General features: G+C 39.1%; 1 protein-coding gene across 1 annotated transcript in view; it reads right to left on the bottom strand.

The window, feature by feature from the left end:
• LOC111952293 (homeobox protein aristaless-like 4) overlaps positions 1–18,016 on the bottom strand; it is a 48,227-nt gene that overhangs the window by 6,256 nt on the left and 23,955 nt on the right. Inside the window, exon 3 of the mRNA XM_023970853.1 lies at positions 569–697. Coding sequence (XP_023826621.1) covers positions 569–697 — 129 coding nt within the window. The remainder of the gene's footprint in view (positions 1–568; positions 698–18,016) is intronic.

Genomic DNA, 18,016 nt, shown 5'->3' with positions numbered 1-18,016 from the left:
CTGCTCTAATAAGCGTATCCATCAATGTTTASATCAACATTGTCCTGCTTGAGCCATGTTTCTGTAAAGCAGATATGATTACTTCTCCTAAAGTCTTTTTCAAATGCAGCCCTTGCTGCTAACTCATCCAGTTTGTTATTTAGTGACCGCACATTTGACAGGGTGATCACCGGGAGCGGGTGACGGCTTCCCCGCCTCCGTAGTCTGTTCCTAACACCACCTCTTGAGCCTCGCTTCTTCTTAGTTTCCCTTTTTGACTTGTAGAACAACCATCAGGCAAGGCAATGCTGTTTTGGAGAGTGAAATTGATCTCACAAAGAGAGTAACTCTTGGGAGTAGGTGATGGTGGTTGATTTACTCACTGATTCCATACAACCGCCGGTAGTGATTGTTAAGGTGTTCGCATATTACAGCGATTAGGATTAAGGTCACACATGCCATGTACAATCCACTTTCAAACTTCCGACGCACTGGGACTTAAACAAAACGGAACAAAATTGAGTGATATAACAATAAACAAACAATTCACACAGGTGAGCTCAGGGTCTGGCAGCAGTGCCTTCGGTACCTGTACGTAGTTCTCTGGCCTGGTGAGCAGGGGGAGCTCGTATGCAGAAGAGAAGTGAGTTCTGACTTGCTGCGTCTGACCAAACCTTTCTCTCTTCCTCCACTTGGCACGCCGGTTCTGGAACCARACCTGTAGAGAAGAAGAGGATACATCAAAAATCGGGTTCTTCATCTGTCCCTGTAGGAGCACCCATTTTGGTTCTTGGTAGAACCTTTTTTTGGTTGCACGTCGAACAATTTCACAAAGATCCACCATATATCAAATGAGATGGTCATATCACCTACACGTTTTGATGGACCTGACTGCATTGTAATCTAAACCAGAAACACCCACCCACCTTTCAAAAATTTGTGGTCATTTTGTGGTCATACCTTCCTATGTGGTGTCCCGTATACAACAGGAGTTCCCTGATCCTGGTGCAGAATACAGAGTTTCTCCCTCCCCATATTGACTGATACCATTCAATAAGAAAAAATACAATACAAGTAAATGTTATCTAGTAACATTTTTATGCAGAGTGTCACGACTCTCCATTCAGAGTCGTCAGTATCAAGCCTGTCCGTCGATCAGGACTCCGTCACATCATCTTGCAAGTCTCCAAGTGCTGGCTACATAGCTGCATCTGTGAACATATACACATTCACTGTTGTATTACTAATGTTAGTTAGGGATAGGTGATGTCTGACAAACACATGTATACTATGTTGAAGTTTAAACAGGTCAGACTAGACCTACGTAATTCTGGTCTCCCCATCGACGACCGTTGGTGAACATACGAGGTGAGGCTGGAGCGCCCCTATTGATGGGCATGGCAGAGTAGATCAGCTCCTGGTCTCTCATCAAAGATACTGGTCGGTCAGACACAAACTAACACATGTGTGCAAAGAGCACAGATTACATTATTAATGGTGGTTATGATTAGCCTGGTGGAACCAACCTGATCGCGGTGTTCACCTTTTCCATTTCACTTCAGATATCATAAAATGTGAAGTGAAATAGAATGGTGAACACAGCGATCAGGCTGGTTCCACCAGGCTATATTATGCCCTGGACATTATATGCATCTTAGAAGTAGAAAATAAGAAACAAATAATGTCTACATAAAGTATGTCTCACAATTGGGTTATGAAATGTATCAAAGTAATGAAGTGGGTTATCCTCTGTATTTGTACAAATGATGAGCCTGTGAAAGCTGTTGCCGCTTTCAGGTGAAGGTTGTTGGCCCGTTACTTGCCAACATGTGGCTGACTATTCCATTCATAGGAACGCTCACACCGAGGGCATGTCTGCATGACGCTAATGAGGGCCCCCTTACTGGTTTTCTCTATGCTGCATGTTTGGCTACAAACTGGACGTCTCTCGAACAACTGCAGCAGGCAATCTTATGAGGTGATGTTGACTGGGAGGGCCTGTGACAGGGTGATATAATAGACAGCCAAGTGGCAAATTGCATTTTGTTCTAAAGAAAGGACAAAGCTTTTTGCTAATGCACTTCATCTGCTTGGCTGGGGAATTGGTCTACTCATTTTTTAAGACGGTTCTTTTTTTAATACAACTTTTGTGATTTCCTTTCCTGAGGCGGTCCTAATGAGAGKCAGTTTCATCATAGCGCTTGATGTTTTTCACAACTGCACTTGATGAAATGTTCAAAGTTCTTCAGATGTTCCGTATTGACTGACCTTCGTGTCTTAAGGTAATGATGGACTGGTGTTGCTCTTTGCTTATTTGAGCTGTTCTTGCCATAATATGGACTTGGTCTTTTACCAAATATGGCTATCTTCTGTATACCACCCTACCTTGTCACAACACAAKGGATTGTCTAAATGCACTAAGAAGGAAAGAAATTCCACAAATGAACTTTTAKCAAGGCACACCTAATTGAAATGCATTCCAGGTGACTACCTCATGAAGCTGGTTGAGAGAATGCCAAGAGTGTGCAAAGCTGTCATGAAGGCAAAGGGTGGCTATTTSAAGAATCTCAAATCTCAAATATATTTTGWTTTGTTTAACACTTTTCTTGGTTACTACATGATWCCATGTGTTATTTCATAGTTTTGATGTCTTCACTATTATTATACAATGTAGAAAATAGTAAAAATAAAGAAACCCTTGAATGAGTAGGTGTTCTAAAACTGTTGACCAGTAGTGTATATATTTTAAAACTGCAACAATGTCCATTGGGGTGGGGGCAGGGTCTGTTGAGTGGGACAGGGTGAGCAGGGTCTAAGTGATTGAAGCAGGGAGAACAGGCCATGGCTCTCGGGTGGCTGTGGTCCCTGATTTATTTTTATTGGCCTTCCTGCGACACCTGGTGTTGTAGGTGTCCTGGACGGCTGAGGGACCCAGTCAGTGAGAGTATTTGACATACATATACTCACACATTTTCATGACTTCAGCTGACAGATCATCATATRAGACTAGGGCTGTGATGGTTTGGTWGCTTCTCTCATACCATCTCTAATCCCCTTTTCCTAAAACAGACCTGGGATAACTATAGTTTTAACTATGCTTTATGGAAAGTAACTATTGTTCCATGGCGGGAACAAATAGTTACTTTGGAGGTGACTACAACTATATGAATGCAGGTCTAAATAATGACTACTTAAAAACAAATGTAATACAGATCTCAGGAAGTGACTACTTTTCTGGAACTATTGGATTGCCTTCATCTAATGGCATGGCAGTATCTGGAACTGCATGTTGAAGATGGAAAAATAATGAATACAGCACACAATCTCCTATACTATTCCAATCCATCTGATTTGATCGACATAATACATCTGAACATTTTGTACATTTCCATTCTCCTGAATGTACATTGCCTCAGGTGTACATAATCAGGTCAAACCAATTATATTTCTGTATAAATAAATMGTGACGCTCAACTACTGTATGACTCTTTCAACATGCAAAMGAAAAGGTTGAAAGCTGCAATTTTATGATACCTAAAACTACTGCAGAGTAATTCAGAGCCATTTGCAAACATTGCAAAACCTTCGGACAGCAAACCTACTTCAAACCTCTTTTTCCATCTGAGCGTTCTTGTTTCAAACATACACTATATTTAAAGGGATTTTTTTTTTTTTTTTTACTAACTAACATGATWTTCAACCTACCTTGGCTGTAGTTGATTCATGATGGCAGTTTTGGGATATTTAGTTTCCTTTTGACACTTAATAGCCATATTTTGTTAGCATTCTCAGTAACACTTAACATTAAACTGTTGTGTCTGTGTAGGGAAACATTTTATTAGCATGTTACATAATAATTGGGTAATTGCATTTTAATTGCATAGCAATGAGCCGAGAGGTTTTGTAACTACTGTATACAAGAGAAATAGTGGACTGTTCCTTATTCAACTCATATAATAACAACCATTACTATGCAATTATAAAGKTAAGTCCTATGCAACAACAATGTTGCTATTGTAATAATTAAAGTTACTACACATGTATAACTTGATGTCAAGTGTTATTGTACGTGTCACTCATTATAAAAATAGATTCGTTAGTCATTTTGAAGCCGCAAAAGTCGTGTACTCTAATGTTGAGCTGATTCTATGTCCCGCATGTATTTAATTCTAGTCTATAGGCTAAATTAAGATGAATATCTAAGAYCCCTCAAAACCATGTGCTTATGATCACATATGTAGTGTAGATTAATTTAACCTACTGTTGTGGTTTTTCATCAAATATTTGGCAGCCATCAAATAAATCTCTTTTGGGTTTTGCATGTATTCAAATACCTTCAAATATGATTTGTTTTTCTGAGACCGGTATTTGAATATCAAAGAAAATAGTTGCCTTTTAGTTGAATCTATATTTGACTACATAGAGTATTTGAAAAGTTGGTATTTTCAAATAAACTACAAAATACAACTATTTTCTGCCAACGTCTATACTCAAATATTGTTTTTGTATCTTTCATTTTTCTCTCCTCTGTTTCATCTTCTGTTCTGCATTTCTGTGTCTGTCTAGTCCAAAACGTTCTCTCTTTGTTTAGATGTGCAGTAACGCATACAGATTTTTGCAACTTCTGGAAAAATCATGGAGAAGAATAGTGGAGAGAGGAAGATACTGGAGAGACAAAGACCAGACCAGAGTAGGTTGACTGGGCCTCTCTCTGTTTAGCTGTATTTATTTATTGTCTGAACCTTATCCTTTGAGGGGAAGGAGAGATTTCTTCAAAGAGGGAGGCCAATCTAGAGCCGACACGGGGTTTGAACTTGGATTATGGGATGGATATGACCCAAACCAATCAGCATGCGGTTTTACAGGCATTTACGTGCAATTTCCCTTTGGCCCATCACGCTCTCTCACATGCTCTCTCACACGCTCTCTCACACGCTCTCTCTCACACGCTCTCTCTCACACGCTCTCTCACACGCTCTCTCTCACACACTCTCTCTCACACACTCTCTCTCTCTCACACTCTCTCTCTCACACACTCTCTCTCACACACCCTCTCTCACACTCTCCCTCACTCACACATTAACACTACAGGTCAAAAGTTTTAGAACACCTACTCATTCAAGGGTTTTTCTTTATTTGTACTATTTTCTACTAGAATATATAAGAGAAAGAAATTCCATAAATGAARTTTTAACAAGGCACACCTTTAATTGAAATGCATTCCAGGCGACTACCTCATAAAGCTGGTTGAGAGAATGCCAAGAGTGTGCAAAGCTGTCATGAAGGCAAAGGGTGGCTATTTGAAGAATCTCAAATCTTAAATTAGATTTTGATTTGTTTAACACTTTCTTGGTTACTACATGATTCCATATGTGTTATTTCATAGTTTATCACTATTATTCTACAATTTAGAAAATAGTGAAAATAAAGAACCCCTTGAATGAGTAGGTGTTCTAAAACTTTTGACTGGTAGTTTATATTTACACAAAAAAAATGTAACAGTACTACACCAACATATTACTTGGTATTACTTGAAATTACTTGAAAGGAGTTGAGCGAGAGTAGGCCTACAGCAGTATGGGTGTTGTAACACAATATAGAGTCGTCTAGAATTGAAAAGGATTYTTTTCCAATGTGATGAGGCCAAATGGGTGTATGGGCTAGCAACACAAAAACGCACTCAAACACATACCATCACTCTGACAGGGCAAACTAGTCACATTTTTAAAGACAACCCAATCAGCATGCGGTTTCACAGCAATTTAAGTGCAATTTCCCTTCAGCCCATCTCTCTTGATCTTACTCTTTCTCTGTCGCTGGATCTCTCTCTCTCTTTATACAACGGGTGGGTCTAATCCTGAATGCTGATTGGTTAAAAGCGCATTCCAGCCGGTATCTATTCCACAAGTTACCACCGGCAAAATCTATGACGTTAAAATGCCTATTTACTCTGTTCCATCTGACTGCGCAATCCACTGTCTCKTCAGCCCAGCCAGGCAAATTATAAACTTGATCTCCACTATTAAAAGCATCTGGACATTATCTAATTTATTTTAGACTAACATTTTTCAACAGCAGAGATTTTCTATAAACCTTGCTGTCTGTGTCTCCGACATTTTCAACGTTGTTTCAATATTCAAATTCGATCTCCAGCTGMCCCATAGTAATGAACGTGTAGGAGACGAGGCAGGCAGGCAGCGTTTCTCAGCCAGTCGAAATCGTGAATCGGCTGGCATCGTTTTTAATGGGTGTATATACAAAGAAATGTCAATTGAAAAGAGGTGAAATGAAATGAAGTGCAGCTAGTTTTCAGTTTGAAGTGATTGTGTTAGCTGTGTTGTTGGCTAGCTCCTCTGAACAACAGTGTCCTGACGAGAGAGCACATTTTCTAWGCCAGGTGAAATCGAGTTTCATTAGCTCATTGTTATGGATGTATCCAAATGAATGTTACTTGAACAGCTTATGCAAATGCAGCTCCTCTTATTCTTTTTGACGTGACTGTAAATTAGCCYTAGTTGGKTAGCAAGCAAGGGATAAGAACGCTGCCAGCCAGTATGGCAATGGAACATTTAGAACGAACGACTGGGTCATGTTCATAGATGCAGAACAAAAAGACTGAACGACTGGGTCGCATCTCTGGCAACCAAACCAATAGAACAAACGACCAGCCGGCTTGAGTAGCAACCCTGGATTTGTCGGGACTTTATCTTGTGGTAGGATGAAATAGTATGAATAAATGAATCAATAAAATGTATGAAAATATGTCAATCATTATTTGAATATTCCAAACATGTATCCTGTTTTGAAACAAGGCACTAAAGTAATACTGCACAAAATGCAGCAAAGCAATCAACTTTTTGTCCTGAATAAAAAGTGTTATGTTTGGGGCATATCCAATACAAAACATTACTGAGTACCACTCTCCATATTTTCAAGCATAGTGGTAGCTGCATCATGTTATAGGTATGCTTGTAATCGTTAAAGGCTGGAGTTTTTCACGATAAAAAATCAACGGAATAGACCTAAGCACAGGCAAAATCCTAGAGGAAAACCTGGTTCAGTCTGGTTTCCACCAGACACTAGGAGATTAATTCACCTTTCAGCAGGACAATAACCTAAAACACAAGGCCAAATSTACACTGGAGTTGCTGACCATGAAGACAGTGAATGTTTCACTTTGTCATTATGGGGTATTGTGTGTAGATGGGTAAGGATTTTTTTGTTTGTTTTAATCCATTTTGAATTCAGGCTGTAACYCAACAAATTGTGGAATAAGTCAAGGGGTATGAATGCTTTCTGAAGGCACTGTAGCATATAGCCTGTCAAGTTACTCCTTCGGTTATTTTGAGTCCTAGTTCATCAAAGTACTATTTTGTTTTACCATGGGACTCTGATTACAAAGGGTTCTCCAGATGACTAGTGCAGAATCTACTGACCAAAACAAAGAGATTAAAATCTGAGGACTTCAGCACAATACAAATGAGGAGGAGGAACAAGAGAGTACCAGCTTACCCCCTCTTGGTCACACTGCTGGTCTTCTCGCTCTCTGTCCTTTTCTCTCCCGCCCTCCCTCCACCCATCTCTCTCTTCTCCCTTTTAAGTTGGTGTGGGGATATTGGAAYGTGAGATGGGGGAATGTTCAAACTGGAGCTTGTTTTCATTTCATGTTTAATTTCCTGATGCCTAAGCCCTTGGCTTTCCTCAGCTAACATCCCTGAGGCTAGAGGTTCACAGACTAGAGCAGTGGACTGACAACACGCAAGTGCACACAGACACAAGCGCACACACTTTCATGCTCACACACTCACATAAACACATTTTCAAATCTAAAACATAAACATAGGCCACCTCCTAAAACAGGCCAACAAATACATTAACATTCTCTAACTAACCATTCACACATGACCTACAAAAAAAGTGCAAATCAATCCCAGAACAACAGCAAAGGACCTTGTGAAGACGCTGGAGGAAACCGGTATAAAAGTATCTATATCCACAGTAAAACGAGTCCTATATCGACAACCTGAAAGGCCGCTCAGCAAGGAAGAAGCCACTGCTCCAAATCCGCCATAAAAAAAAGCCAGACTACGGTTTGCAACAATAGAACTGTTTGGCCATAATGACATTTGTTATGTTTGGAGGAAAAAGGGGGAGGCTTACAAGCCAAAGAGCACCATCCCAACCGTGAAGCACGGGGTGGCAGCATCATGTTGTGGGGGTGCTTTGATGCAGGAGGGTCTGGTGCACTTCACAAAATAGATGGCATCATGAGGAAAAATAATGATGTGTATATATTGAAGCTACATCTGAAGACATCAGTCAGGAAGTTAAAGCTTGGTCGCAAATGGCTTCCAAAGTTGTGGCAAAATGGCTTAAGGACAACAAAGTCAAGGCATTGGAGTGGCCATCACAAAGCCATGACCTCAGTCCTATAAAAAATGTGTGGGCAAAACTGAAAAATCTTGTGCGGACAAGGAGGCCTACAAACCTGACTCAGTTACACCAGCTCTGTCAGGAGGAATGGGCCAAAATTCACCCAACTTATTGTGGGAAGCTTGTGGAAGGCTACCCGAAACGTTTGACCCAAGTTAAACTATTTAAAGGCAATGCTACCAAATACTAATTGAGTGCATGCAAACTTCTGACCCACTGGGAATGTGATGAAAGAAAGAAATGCTGAAATAAATCCTTCTATCTAGTATTATTCTGACTTTTCACATTCTTAAAATAAAGTGGTGATCCTAACTGACCTAAAACAGGGAATTTTTACTAGGATTAAATGTCAGAAATTGTGAAAAACTGAGTTTAAATGTATTTGGCTGAGGTGTATATAAACTTCAGACTTCAACTGTAAGTGTGTGTGTGTGTGTGTGTGTGTGTATATATATATTTTATTATTTACCTTCAACCTTACTTGGATCTCGAGTTCAATGGCAGGCAGATGTAGTTGGGAAATGCTTACTTACAAGCCCTAAACCAACAATGCAGTTTTAAGAAAAAAAATTGTTAAAGTATTTTACAAACATAAGCTGAAGTAAGATAAAAAGAAGAAAACAAATAATTAAAGAGCTAAAATAAAATAACAGTAGCGAGGCTATATACAGGGGGTACCGGTACAGAGTCAATGTGCAGTGGCACAGGTTAGTCAAGTTAATTGAGGTAATATGTACATGTATGTAGACGTAAAGTGACTTATGCATAGATAATAAACAGAGTAGCAGCAGTGTAAAAATGGGGGGGGGGCAATGCAAATAGTCCAGGTAGCCCTTTGATTAGCAGTTCAGGAGTCTTATGGCTTGGTAGTAGAAGCTGTTTAGAAGCCTATTGGACCTAGACTTGGCACTCTGGTACCGCTTGCCATGCGGTAGCAGAGAGAACAGTCTGACTAGGGTGGCTGGAGTCTTTGGCAATTTTTAGGGCCTTCCTTTGACACTGCCTGGTATAGAGGGCCTGGATGGCAGGAAGCCTTGCCCCAGTGATGTACTGGGCTGTACGCACTACCCTCTGTACTGCCTTGCGGTCGGGGGCCGAGCAATTGCCATACCAGGCGGTGATACAACCAGTCAGGATGCTCTCGATGGTGCAGCTGTAGAACTTTTTGAGGATCTGAGGACCTATGCCAAATCTTTTCAGTCTCCTGAGGGGGAATAGTAGGTGTTGTCATGCCCTCTTCACAACTGTCTTGGTGTGTTTGGACCAGTTCGTTGGTTGTGGACACCAAGGAACTTGAAGCGCTCAACCTGCTCCACTGCAACCCCGTCGATGAGAATGGGAGCGTGCTCAGTCCTGTTTTTCCTGTAGTCCACAATCATCTCCTTTGTCTTGATCACGTTGAGGGAGTGGTTGTTATCCTGGCACCACACTGCCAGATCTCTCACCTCTTCCCTATAGGCTGTCTCATCATTGTCGGTGCTCAGGCCTACCACTGTTGTGTTGTGTGCAACTTAATGATGGTGTTGGAGTCGTGCTTAATGTTGTTTTTGGTGTTTAGTCCCAGGGTCCTTAGCTTAGTGATAAGCTTTGAGGGCACTATGGTGTTAAACGCTGAGCTGTAGTCAATGAATAGCATTCTCACAAAGATGTTCCTTTTGTCCAGGTGGGAAAGGGCAGTGTGGAGTGCAATAYAGATTGCATCATCTGTGGATATGTTGGGGCGGTATGTAAATTGGAGTGGGTCTAGGGTTTCTGGGATAATGGTGTTGACGTGAGCCATGACTAGCCTTTCAAAGCCCTTCGTGGCTACAGACCTGAGTGCTACGGGTCGGTAGTTATTTAGGCAGGTTAACTTGGTGTTCTTTGGCACAGGGACTATGGTGGTCTGTTTGAAACATGTTGGTATTACAGAGTCAGTCAGGGACAGGTTGAAAATGTCAGTGAAGACACATGCCAGTTGGTCAGTGCATGCTCGGACGTGCATGTCCTGATAATGTTGACCTGTTTTAAAGATATTACTCACATCGGCTACGGAGTGTGATAACACAGTCGTCCAGAACAGCTGATGCTCTCATGCATGCTTCAGTGRTGCTTGTCTCGAAGCAAGCATAGAAGTAATGTAGCTCATCTGGTAGGCTCGTGTCACTMGGCAGGTCATGGCTGTGCTTCCCTTTGTAGTCTGTAATAGTTTGCAAGCCCTGACACATCAAACGAGTGTCAGGGCCAGTGTAGTATGATTCAATCTTAGTCCTGTATTGATGCTTTGCCTGTTTGATGGTTCGTCGGAGGGCATAGCGGGATTTCTTATAAATTGTCCGAGTTAGTCCCGCTCCTTGAAAATGGCAGCTCTACCCTTTAGCTCAGTGCAAATCTTGTCTATAATCCATGGCTTCTGGGGTATGTACGTATGGTTACWGTGGGGACAACGTCATCGATGCACTTATTGATATAGCCAGTGACTGATATGGTGTATTCCCCAATGCCATCGGAAGAATCATGGAACATGCTTCAGTCTGTGCTAGCAAAACAGTCCTGTAGCTTAGCATCTGCGTCGTCTGAGTGTGTCACTGGTACTTCCTGCTCTAGTTTTTGCTTGTAAGCAGGAATCAGGAGGATAGAGTTATGGTCAGATTTGCCAAATGGAGGGCAAGGGAGAGCTGTGTGTGGAGTACAACCAGAGGAAAAAACCTCTAGACCACCTTTACATGTAAAATGCTGGTAGAAATGAGATAAAAACGGATTTAAGTTTCCCTGCATTAAAGTCCCCGGCCACTATGAGCGCCACCTATGCATAAGCATTTTCTTGTTTGTTTATGGCCTAATGCAGCTCGTTGATTGCGGTCTTAGTGCCAGCATTGGTTTGTGGTGGTATTTAGACGGCTACGAAAAATATAGATGATAAACTCTCTTGGTAAATAGTGTGGTCTACAGTTTATCATGAGATACTCTACCTCAGGTGAGCAAAACCTTGAGACTTCCTTAATATTAGATTTCGTGCACCAGATGTTATTTACAAATAGACACACACTGCCACCGCTTGTCTTACAGGAGACAGCTGTTCTATCATAGCAACGCACCGAAATCCCAGACAGCTGTATGTTATCCATGTTGTCGTTCAGCCACGACTTGGTGAAACATAAGATATTCATTTTTAAATGTCCCATTTCTAGGATAGTCTTGATCGGAGCTCATCCATTTTATTATGCAAATATTGCACGTTGGCTAATAGGACTGATGGTAGAGGCGGATTACGCACTCGCCGTCGGATCCTTAAAAGGCACCCTTTGTCATCAAGGCAAAGGGTGGCTATTTGAAGAATCTCAAATATAACATATATATTTTTTGGTGGATCAGCTTAATATTGCGGAAAGAATGTTGCTTCCGTCAATGTAATTGTCTGCATCATGTCCAATCCCCCATATATTTTTGGGGTAAATAAATATATGTATATATATATAGCCATATACATACACGCATGTATACATATACACATATATACATATACATACCTATATAGACATACATACTTTTTTATAATATACCTTTATTATTCCCCGCAAACCCTTCCCCCAATTGGAGTAAACCAATAAACACTTAGGCTTTCTACCTTCAGTTTATATATTTTATACATATTTTACAGACACAATCTATTTTACAATAGTTATATTTTGTTTTTTACTCCTTCCTCTATTTCTGATGTCCGTCCAGTTTGATTTCTATTTGTAACTGCTATTTCACAAAAGTTCTGAACCTGTATACATTTTACAGACCCTGTATGTTTTACATTGGTTATCTTGTTAATAGTCCCACCCTTCAGCTCCATTCAACCCCTCCCATCTATTTCTCAACATCATCCATTTTGGATTTCTATTTGCCATACATTTTTCAACTGTGCAGTGGTGCTTCACAAAAGTATTGAACCTTTCTATTCTCATAGCTTCTACAGATTGTAAATAAAAAATAAAAACGTTGGCTAAAATAATTATTATATTATTGATTGATTATGGCTTTTCAAATCACCCAGTATTGCTATCTGCAGCGTTAGTTCTAGGCAAATGTTGCAATTCTTCAGCCATTCCTGGACCTGTGACCAAAAACGAGCATATGGACAATACCAAAATAAATGATCTAATGACTCTGCCTCCTCACAGCAGAATCTGCAGAGCTGGGAAGATTGTATCCCCCATATGTATAACATTCTATTGGTTGCAAGAATTTTGTATAGTAATTTAAATTGAAAAATTCACATTTTTGAATCCGGCGTTGTTTTGCGTATCAATTCATAAACCATGTGCCATGGAATGGGTACATCAAATCTCTTCCCTACTACTTTGCAATCTATATGGCACAACTGTCCGTTTTTTGGTCCTTAAATGAAATTGGTATATGTTTTTATGTATCACACTTTTCTTTAACCATTTATGTTCTTTAATACAGGGCCGACATACAAGTTCCTTACTTTTTTCCCCTTCTATCTGCCTCTTCCATTTTTGTGGTAATGCTGCAATTAAGTGGTTGTAATTTTGGGTCGAGCAGACATTTCCGTATGTCTGTGTTAGCTGTATGTGTAACATAACTCCACCAGTCCTATTTATGATATCATTCACAAAAACTATACCTTTTTTAAATATATCTTCGAAAAATACGTTTTTTTAATCAATTAGTATATTTGAGGTTAACCACAATATTTGTTGTATTATTTGTTCTGTCTTTTCAGGTGGATTAAACTGAAATTGCAACCAACTTTCTAAGGCTTGTTTAAAAAAAGAATGATATTTTGGAGATTATTTCCTTTTCAAACAACAAAGTGAACAGGTGTAATCTGAATAAAGGSAAAAGGCCCTTCTTGAACATAGGATGAGACATTCTTACCAATTTACTAGAGAACCAGTTTGGATTTAAGTATAACTTTTGTATGACTGATGCCAAGGTCTGAAGGGTCTAATGCTTTAATATTTAAAAATGTCTGCCCTCTGAATTCATATTTGTTATACAAATAGGCCCTTTTAATTATGTCTGGCTTGCCATTCCAAATAAAATTTAATATTTTTTTGTTCATATAATTTAAAAAGCGGATCACTAGGTGTAGGCAAAACCATAAGCAAATAGGTAAACTGTGATATGACTAAAGAGTTAATCAGGGTGATTTTTCCACAAATAGACAGGTATTTTCCTTTCCATGGTAGCAAGATCTTATCTATTTTTGCTAACTTTCTATAAAAATMTATTGGAGTGAGATCATTTCTTTCTTTTGGGATTTGTATACTGAGTATGTCCACATCTCCGTCAGACCATTTAATTGGTAAACTACATGGTAATGTAAAATGTGCATTTTTTTAGTGATCCAATACGTAATATGGTACATTTATCATAATTTGGTTTTAATCCAGCGAGAGGATAGCAAAAGATCTAGATCCTATATGAGGCCGTGGAGAGATTCTAGATGTGGTTTTAAAAGAAAACATGAATCATCCGTGTACAATGACACCTTAGATTTTAAGCCACGGATTTCTAATCCCTAAATATTATTGTTTGATCTCATTTTAACAGCTAACATTTCGATGGCAATAAATAATAGATATGCCGATAGGTGACAACCTTGTTTTACTCCTCTAGATAGTTTAAAACTTTCTGAGATGTAGCCATTATTACTATTTTACACCTAGGATTACTATACATAATTTTAACCCATTTTATAATTGAAATATTCTAGGCATTTATATAAAACTCCAGTCGTACTTTATCAAAAGCCTTTCAAAATCAGCTATGAAAACCAGTTCTGCTGTCCCCAATATTTCATAGTATTCTATTGTTTCCAGTACTTGTCTTATACGTATTATCTCCAATGTATCACCCAGTGAAGATTCTGATTAGGATGAATAATATCTGACAATACTTTTTTAAATTCTATGCGCCAAACATTTTGCTAGGATTTTTGCATCAACACTGAAGTGTAGAGGTCTCCAATTTTAAATGGACTGGATCTTTATATATATACCATTTGGGTCCTGTTTCAGAAATAATGATATCAGACCTTCTTGTTGCGTGTCTGATAATCTAACATTTATATAGGGGTGGTTAAAACATGCTAATAATGGTCCTCTGAGTATACAAAACAAGTTTTCTATACTTCCACTGGTATGCCATCCAGCCCTGGAGTTTTCCCATCCTTAAAGGCCCCAATTGCATCAAGCAGTTCCTCCTCTGTAATTTGGCCTTCACATGAGCCGTTCTGTACAGATGTTAATTTTACAGTATTATTAGGAAAAAATCCATACAATTAGTTTCAGTTAGTGGAGATGGAGGAGCCTGAAACTAAAACATATTCTTAAAGTACTTTACTTCCTCTTTCAAAGTATCATTGGTGAATCATGCGTGACTCCATCATTTGTAACAAGTTTAATATTTTTTGGGGTAGCATTTCTATATTGAAGATTGAAAAAGAATTTGGTGCATTTTTCCCCATATTCCATCCAGTTCGCTATATTTTTATAATATTACACTGGATCTTTCTTGAATAAGTTCCTCCATTTCTTTTTGTTTTTCCTCTAACTTATTCGTGCCTCTATGGTACAGTCTTTATTGCTATCTAACTGTACTGTTAGTCCTTCAATTTCCTATGTTAATATGGACCTTGTGATCTAAATTTTAACACACTTAAAGTGTCCCCATACAATAAAGGGATCTGCTGTACCTATGTTATGTCTGAAAAAGTCAGTTATAAATTCTTCTGTCCTAGTTCTAAACAATTTATCATCTAGTAGGCTTTGATAAAATTTCCAATATCCTCGCCCACGTGGAAWTTCTGAAAGAGTAATATATATGCCAATTATGTGATGATCTGACCGCATTCTGTCCCCTAACACTTTTTGAACTTTTGGTGCTAGAGAGAATGGTATAAGAAAGTAGTCAAAACGACTAGCTTGATTAAGCCTCCGCCATGTATATCTCACTAGGTCAGGGTATTAAGTCTCCATATATCCACTAATTCCAATATATTCTTTGACATTCATGATTTCCTTAAGTGCCTGAGGGTGATAGTTTGTACTGTGATTTCCTTTCCGGTCCATAGAGGTATTTTAAACCGTATTAAATTCTCCCACCATAATAAAAGAGTCTAGTGTTGCTTGTAGAGTTGATCAATTCTTATGTATTTTCAAAGAAGCTTGGACCACCAGAGTCCCCACCGGCTAGGTACAAGGTCGTCAAGGTTCTCATTAGCAGCTTTGAGAATTTCCTTGTAMAGTATGCTCTCCCTTTAGGGGGCTTTGGCTTTGCAGGACCAACCCTGCCAAGCAGGCTCAGAATCTTGAGGGGGCAGTGCTGCTCTTGGTCTCTGACCTCATTTTAGCTGCATACAGACCGCTTACAGCAAGCCCATAAAACAGTTAYGGACTTCTCCTTAGTATCTGGGTCATTCAGGTGGGTGTCTAGGGTATAGGGTTGTGGACCGTTCCATCAATATTGGATCATAAATAAATACATTTGATATACATTTATTTTTTAATGTAGTTCCCCATGATATGACAATAAATAAATWAAATGTATAATTAATTTTAAAACTGTTCCACCATGATAGGACAATAAATAAATAAGACGTATAATTCATTATAAAAAGTATATCCATCATCTGAACAACATTGAAWGCTCTCTCACACCCCTGCTCACAGCAATACATTGGTTCTGGGATATGCAACCATTACATTTCTCACTCAACGCCACACTTTCCCAAACATAACAAATAAAATTAAAATAAACACACCACACCATCCACACATACTGTGCCTTCTGCTTACTGAGTTTTTATCTTCACCATGTTGAATTAGTGCTTGTGTGTTCSAATTCGTTATATTTGAAGATATATAGAAAAGCTATATTTTTTATTGTATTGTTGCAATCCATAACCGGGCTACAATTGTGTTTTATTATTTTCCTCGTCTATGAGAACTTTATAATTTTTWAAATAACCATGGAGTAGTCTTTGAACAACTGGTTATAAATATATAGTTTATCGACGACGAGAGCTACTCGTTTCCCTTTTAATCTATGTTCTTTGAAAATTGGATACAGAACTTTACGTCGTTCTGCAATTTCCTTCGGGAACTGATCATTCATGCAAATTTTGGACCCAGCAAGTCTTTTACCCATGCTTTTAACCATTATTTTATCTTTAAAGGAAGCAAATTTGGCAACGATTGGGCGTTCGTACCTTTGCCCTCTGTCTGAAGCGGTGTACACTTTCGAGTTGGATTTTGTCAATAGCTTCGCGTGGAGTCTGAAGTGCTGTAAGGAGTAACTCTCTAACTACAGATTCAGGAACTTCTCCTTTCTCTTTGCGATACATGTAAGTACCAGATTCTCTCTCATGGATCTAGTCTGTATGTCAAGTAAGGCTTCTCTCAGAACGGTGTTCCTTAAGTTCATTCACTTCGGTTTCAATCTTATTGACTGTCCCTTTTAGCTTGTGTGTTTCCTTCTCCAATGTCGCAGCTTTTTTATCACTCATCTCTTTATATCCTTACTGACTAATTGAAGTATGCCCAGTTTGTAATTTATTGATTTTAACAGAACATTTTCGACCTTTACCATTCCGGTGGTGAAAATATTCAAATGCCTGTGTCTGTAGAAGAGTCACGTTTCGTTTAGAAATCGGTTCCCGTCTTACTCTCCGTCATGTTTGGGTGTTGCTTGTTTTCGTAATATTTGTCGATAAATCTCTCTAGTCTTAAGATTTGTTTTGTGTTATTATCCAGATTGAAGGTTATCACCCACCAGATTGTGTAGTGCTAATATTTAGTCTAACTTGCCGATATTGAATTTTACATTTTTATCTTGAGGTGCTCTACATAACTTCGTTCAGTCCGCCATTACCTGTCTCAGTGGCACGTTCTATATACTTACAGTATATACATTTTAATTTGTTTAACACTTTTTTGGTTACTACATGATTCCATATGTGTTATTTCATTGTTTTGATGTCTTCACTATTATTCTGCAATGTGGAAAATAATAAAAATAAAGAAAAACCCTTGAATGATTGTGTTCTAAAACTTTTGACCGGTAGTGTACATCCCCGATGTCTCTGTCTCTTCTTCGTGTGAATGACGGGGATTTCGGCCTTGTCGGGTGTCTGAATCCTTCGCGTCCGACTTGTTAAAGAAAAAATCTTTGTCCAGTACGAGGTGAGTAATCGCTGTCCTGATATCCAGAAGCTCTTTTCGGTCGTAAGAGARGGTGGCAGAAACAATATGTACACAATAAGTTACAAATAARGCAAAAAAACACACAGTAACAGCACAATTGGCTAGGAGCCCGTAAAATGTCAGCCATCACCTCTGGCGCCATCATATGACCCATCAAGTTAGCCAGGTGTGTCTGACGGTGATTATAGCGATCTATTGTATAATAATGCAAAAATATTTGTATCTGGCATTTGTCTCTCAGCATCAGTAGAACACAGTAGAACACAGTAAAATCTCCCAACACAATGATTTTATCATAATTCTCAATGACAAGAGACAATAGTTCTGATAAATCAGGGAAGAAAGTGGAGCAGTGCTTTGGTGGCCTATACAGGGTTATGACCAGCACTGGTGGTTGGCAT

This window comes from Salvelinus sp. IW2-2015, linkage group LG26 (genome assembly GCF_002910315.2).
Source record: "Salvelinus sp. IW2-2015 linkage group LG26, ASM291031v2, whole genome shotgun sequence".
NCBI classification, from domain to species: Eukaryota; Metazoa; Chordata; class Actinopteri; order Salmoniformes; family Salmonidae; genus Salvelinus; species Salvelinus sp. IW2-2015.
This window is presented reverse-complemented; position numbering and strand designations above follow the sequence as displayed.